The following is a 6,575-nucleotide window of genomic DNA, read 5'->3' on the forward strand; positions in this document are numbered from 1 at the left end:
AAAAAAAAAAAAAGATCACATGACAGGTGAATTTAATAATAATCAAAGGCATATACATAAAAGAATTCCACCAACATCTTTGAAAAGTATATCAATATTTAATAACATTTGTGTTTTTCATATTATGGTCTCTGTTCATAGACACTATAAAAAAGAAGGATCCTGATATCAAATCTCCAATATTACCACCTCAATGTTTTGAAAAATATATAAAGCATTAACTTTTGTGTATTCAGATACTTACACTGTAGGTATTCTACATGAGTATCCTTGAAAAAGTTCAAAATGCATTAAACTCATATTTATTGTTGATTGAGAGAAATTTGTAAGAAAGCATGGTTATCCAGCAAAACAGCATATTGTGAGCTATCAGCGCATAAAAATACCTGCTGGTTTATAGTTTTATGTTACATGTGTTTTATAATATGCATTACATGTTATTCTGTTCACTTGTACCAAAGTGCTTAGAGGGTTAATCGTGAGAAACATCAGCCAACTTAACTGCTTGCACTCCCAGCCTGACTTTTCAGTCCGCTTTTTTCTTCTTCTCCTTTACTGAATCACATTTCTCCACCCCTTGCACCCAACATGAAATTGTTGGTGTCTATTGACCCGTTTTCTGACAACCATGTAAAGAGATTAATGAGTCAATTTTACAGTATTTGTGTATTCCTTTTTTCTTTATTAAATTTTAGGACATTATTGTATAAATGGAATCACTGGCATGTATTATACTTATGTTGAGCAAATTAATAAATCATCTTAAATGGGAGGTCCTGAATGCATTCTTCAGACCATGGCCTTCAAACTGTACTTTATGAAAACTGGAGTCCGAGGAAGTGCTCTAGGGGCTACAGAGATCCTAGTCAGGAGAACAGTTCCAATTTATGGGTTTTTGTATTTTCAGACAGGGTCTCATTCTGTTGCTCACACTGGGGTGCAGTGGTGTCATCATAGCTCATTGCAACCTCAAATTCCCAGGCTCAAACAATCCTCCTGCCTCAGCCTCCCACATATGTGGGACTCTAGGCATGAGCCACAACATCCAGTTAATTTTTCTACTTTTTTGTGGAGACAGGTTCTCACTATGTTGGTCAGTCTGGTCTTTATACTCCTAGGCTCAAGCAATCTTCATTGCTCAGCCTTCCAGAGTTGTGGGGTTCTAAGTGTAAACCACCATGCTTGGCCCCAATTGATGTTTCTTAAATTGCCATTCCAAACAAAATTTTGTTGCTAAAATTGGTTCTTCTGCACTGAAGAAGAAGAAAAGAAAAACTACTTCTCTAGAATATTTCCTCTTATTGACTTGTGGTCACTTATGTTATAGCCCACAATTGATGAGAAAATTCAGCTGGTACCTAAAGCACAGCTAGGCAGCTGGGGAAAAGGCAGCAGTGGTGGAGCAAAGGCAAGTGAGACTGGTAAGTGTTAAATGTCCCTCCTCAAACATAGGTATTATCTGCTGACATCCATCTTACGACACATTCCTATAGTCAGTGAGTAATGATTTTAAGGAAAGCCCTCCCTAACTTTCCTTGGTGCCCCTCTCCTAACATAAATCTGTGGTTTCCTCCTCTTTAAGTGTCCATAGATAATTTTAAATACTAAAATATTTTTAGTTCAGTCAGGTTTTTAACACCTTGAATTTTTAGGTTCCCTTGCTACAAACTCAATATAGTTAGGGAAATTACTAAGACCCCAAACTAACAGGAAAACTATGCTGAGAAAAAAGAGTATTAATATGCAGAAATATTTAATCACAAAGAATTATAGAAGAATAAAGAGCTGGATTGAAACATTTTTCAAAATCTTTATCAAAAAATCAGATTTTGAGAGATTTGACCTTAGAACAGAAAATGTTTAGTTAGAACATCACAAATGTTCTTAATAGCTAAAGAAGCCCACTGGAAAGAAGGAAAACTTCAGTGTTAACCTTCTTCCTATATGTCCCTTCTACTAAATAATTTCAGCCTTTTTTTCTTTAAATGTTTGAAAATTTCATTACTCATTTAAACCCACATGCATATTTGTACATACATGAGATCACAGCATTTACATTGGTTAGTTTTGTTAATATACAGTGTTTTCTGGTTTTGCTTGTGTCCCTTCACCTCCTATGTACCTCTTCCACCCCTGTGCCTTAACCAAGATAATTACGTTTTTAAAGGAGCAAATGGTTGTAATGAATAAAGATTTCTAAACTCTCTTTTACACACAAATTCCCTATTTAACACTTTGCTTCTCAGAGGATGATAGCTGGACCAGGAGATTGCATCATCTGAGCTGATTAAAAATGCCTGGTCTCAAGGCTCAGCCAGAAAGGCAGGTGAATGAGTGCATCTTAGTCACCTGATTTGTATTTTTTTCTAAATCTCAACACCTGTAGATGCCTTAAGGTCAAGTGCTTCCAGTTTAAACAGATTCTCTGCTCTGCAACCTCCAGCACCCTCAGGGTCCATATCATCCACGCCTGTAGAGTTTGATTCCCGAAGGACCTTAACCAGGTGAGAAGCCTGTTTTTTATGTTTACTCAAGGTTGTCCTGCTTGATGTGAATGTCTGTCTGTCTCTCTTACTCACATATATCCACAAGGGTTATGATGATAATTTTTGTAGATGCATTCCTTTCATCCCTAAAATTGATTTCTTTTTTGGTACTTATGTATAAAGGCAGAAGGTGCTGAGTGGAGAGGGCATGTGCTGTCAGAAAGGCATATTTGACTAGATAGGATTCTGATACACAGTGAATGAATAAATGACATTCCTTTTTTTTTTTGAGACTTGAGTCTCATTTTGTTGCCCTTGGTAGTGGGCTGTGCACAGCAACCTCAAAACTCTTAGGCTCAAGTGAGTCTCTTGCCTTAGCCTCCCAAGTAGCTGGGACTACAGGTGCTCACCATGGTGCCTGGCTGATTTTTTCAGAGACAAGGTCTTGTCTGGCTTAGGCTGGTCTTGAACTCCTGAGCTCAGGCAATCCACCTGCCTCAGCCTCCCCGAGTGCTAAGCTTACAGGCGTGAGCCACCTCACCAGGCCTTGATTTCTGTCTTTAATCTTCACATGCTATAATTGCTAAGATAGAAACATAACTGGATGGTGGATGTCAGATAGGGAAGGAAAGGGCTCCTTAAAAAGGCCAGGCCTGGGGTGGATTGCCTGAGTTCAGGAATTCAAGACCAGCCTGAACAAGAGTGAGACCCCATCTCTACTAAAAATAGCAAAAATAGCCAGGCATTGTGGTGGGCACCTATAGTCCCAACTACTTGGGAGGCTGAGGCAAGAGGATTGCTTGAACCCAAGAGTCTATGAGCTATGATGATGCCATGGCACTCTACCAAGGGTGACAAAGTGAGACTTTTGTCTCAAAAAAAAACAAAAACAAAAATTTTTTTTTTAAAATTAAAAATGAGAGGCCAGGCATAGTGGTGCACGCCTATAATCCTAGCACTTTGGGAGGCTGAGGAGGGTGTATTGCCTGAGCTTATGAGTTTAAGATCAACCTAAGCCAGAGTGAAACCTTGACTCTCTTCAAGCTAATGCCCCGCCTTGGACTCTCCAATGTGACACACTCATACATTTCTCTGTCACACTGTTTTTCAAGTCATGTTTGAGGTTGTCTTTCAGTTTTCACTAATCTCTGTATTCGGCCATCTTTCCACTTTCACTTTTGTAGTATTGGTATAGTGAAGTATTCTGTTGGCTTAGAATGAATGACGATCTGCTGCAACAGAGAATTAAGGGTTTTTGTTTTAGGGGTGGGGGGCTGTATTTCAGGTTAACCAAACAATTAGGTTACAGTGTTTGCATTTGTTATGTAAAGTCCGTGTTGTAGTTGTGTCCCCCATACACCCAGGAGGTGTGTCCCACACCCTTACATTGTGCCCATTAGGTGGGAGCACACCCATTCCCCTCCCACTCCCTCCTACCCCCTCCCCCCACTTGAATTGAGTTTTTCTCTTGGCACGGGCATATATTAATTGGTCTACTGGATGCATATTAGTATTGAATATATTGATATTTTTCTTTCTTTCTTTTTTTTTTTTTGAGACAGACTCTGTTGTTCCTGGTCAATTGCTGTAGTGTCATCATAGCTCACTAAAACCTCAAAATCCTAGATTCAAGCAATCCTTCTGCCTTGGCCTCCCAAGTAGTTGGGACTAATGGCACCTGCCATAATGTCTGGCTGATTTTTCTATTTTTAGTAGAGACGGAGTCTCACTCCTGTTCTGGTTGTCTCAAACTCCTGAGCTCAAGCATTCCTCCCACCTCAGTCTCCTAGAATTATAGGCATGAGGTACTACAGCTGGCCAAGAATAAAATTTTTGATATAAGCACAATACTTAAATTTGTTTAAGCTCTCAAATTTTTTTTTATTATTGTAATAAGTTTGATTAGGTAGACTTTCTAAACTATGTTACTTATTCCCCTGGCTTCTGAAACAAAGGATACTTAGCACAAGTCAACTTTTCATGATTATTGGCATTGAGCATCATTTATATTATGGAGATATTTGTGGCTCTTTGCCCTGCCTTAAATTTCCCCAATGGTTGTACTTTTTAAGTACTTGTACATATTATTTCATAGTGGTTAGACCATTGTCCTGCCTCTGAGTCTTTCTCTTCTAATTTGTTGCCTTAAACTGCTGTGGGCCAAGGAATTATTTGCCCAGCTTACTGTAATTATGTAAATGAAAGAAGACTGAATAGGAACATCTCTATTAAAAATGAATAAAATTTACTTGTACCCTCATTAATCTGAAGTTTAAAAAAAATTAAAAATGAACAAAGTATATAAATTTGTCCTATGAAAGACTAGTTCTACTTTATTCTTAAATATTTTCCAGATATTTGAAGTTTGTGTATAAGGAATCATTGTGTAAGGGCCAGGCACAGTGAATAATGCCTATAATCTTAGCACTCTGGGAGGCTGAGGCAGGTGGATTGCCTGAGCTCACAGGTTAGGGCCTGAGCCAGACGAGATGTTGTCTCTCATGCTGGGCATTGTGGCAGGCGCCTGTAGTCCCAACTGCTCTGGAGGATGAGGCAAGAGAATCGCTTAAGCCCAAGAGTTGGAGGTTGCAATGAGCTGTGAGCTATGAGCTATGTCTACCAAGGCTGACATAGTGAGACTCTGTCTCAAAAAAAGAAAAAGCAATCATTGTGTAAGTTCCAAAAAAAAAAGATACCATCTTCTCATGTTATTTGTTTCTCTTTCATTCATTTGGCTCATACTTTTATCACTGTCTTTTTTTTTTCTTAAAGTTTTTTTAATCTAAAATAAGGAATTACAACTAACATTTAAAAATTTTAAGCAGCATTTCTTTTACTATTACAGGAGAAAGTTAAAACATCTTAATATTCTGATGATTTGCTTATGTCTATGAATAACGGTACTTGTAAATAGAATTGGTGCCTCACATATCTAATGTTATCTATGAAATATTTTGTATACTTTTAGAAAGTCAGTGTTATAATTTGAGTATAGGGTTATCTTTCTTTTGAAAATTGTTATTTTGTCTTTTAAGTCGTGGAAGCATGGGCAGGGAGAAGAATGACAAGCCCCTTCCGTCGGCAGCCGCTCGTCCAAACACTTTCATGCGGGGCAGCAGCAGTAAGGACTTGTTAGACAATCAGTCTCAAGAAGAGCAGCGGAGGGAGATGCTGGAGACTGTGAAACAGCTCACGGGAGGCATTGATGTGGAGAGAGACAGCACAGACGCCGAGCGAAGCAAAACAAGGGAGTCAGGTAAGAGGCTCTTGAGATGATAGAGACAAAGATTTGGGGCCTTAAATTTGGAAGGAAAAAGCCAAGGGAGACTTTGTAGCTAGGTAGGTTTCAGAATCAACACAAGATAGCAGTACATGTACTTATCACCTTAGAAGGACAGCTTCATGTTTTTTGGTTTGTTTTTTGAGACAGAGTCTCATTATATTGCCCTTGGTAGAGTGCTGTAGTGTCACAGCTCACAGCAATCTCCAACTCTTGAGCTTAAGTAGTTCTCTTGCTTCAGCCTCCCAAGTGGAGCTACAGGCACCCACAACGCCTGGCTATTTTTTGGTTGCATTTGTCATTGTTTAGCAGCCTGGGCTGGGCTTGAACCCACCAGCTTCTGTGTATGTGGCCGGCACCCTACTCGCTGAGCTATAGGCGCCGAGCCAACTTCATGGCTTTTGTAACATAGTTCTCATACCCTACGTATGCCTTTCCTCAGCAATTTATAAATTTTCTCATTTCTGTATTAAATGATGATAAGGTCCCTTGGTGTATATTAAGCAATCTGAGTTTCTTACAAGACCCCTCAGCATCTCACACTGTGCATTGCTGTTAACGTGCACATGCTGTAGAGAGCCCCTCAAATGGGGAAACATCACACTATTGAACTACTCTAAGAAAAACCACAGAGAAGGTAGTAGATCATCTTCATCTTCTCTGTCAATCTGTGTTCTTGTGGGTACTTTGCATGTACATATTTATAGGACCTGCTTAGATAATGCTCTAAAAATTGCCTCATGTATTTCAGCTATATATGTTTGTTTCCTCATCCCTTTTTTTCTTTTCTTTTTTTTTTTTTTTTTTTG

The 6,575-nt window shown here is 38.9% G+C and overlaps 1 protein-coding gene across 1 annotated transcript in view; it reads left to right on the top strand.

Annotated features, from left to right (window-relative positions):
* EIF4G3 (eukaryotic translation initiation factor 4 gamma 3) overlaps nt 1-6,575 on the top strand; it is a gene marked incomplete at its 3' end in the record, with an annotated part of 304,720 nt that overhangs the window by 288,600 nt on the left and 9,545 nt on the right. Inside the window, exons 24-26 of the mRNA XM_023509712.1 lie at nt 1,328-1,421; nt 2,444-2,504; nt 5,522-5,742. Coding sequence (XP_023365480.1) covers nt 1,328-1,421; nt 2,444-2,504; nt 5,522-5,742 — 376 coding nt within the window. The remainder of the gene's footprint in view (nt 1-1,327; nt 1,422-2,443; nt 2,505-5,521; nt 5,743-6,575) is intronic.

Source organism: Otolemur garnettii, unplaced genomic scaffold (assembly GCF_000181295.1).
Source record: "Otolemur garnettii isolate 467f Iridium unplaced genomic scaffold, OtoGar3 scaffold00009, whole genome shotgun sequence".
NCBI lineage: Eukaryota > Metazoa > Chordata > Mammalia > Primates > Galagidae > Otolemur > Otolemur garnettii.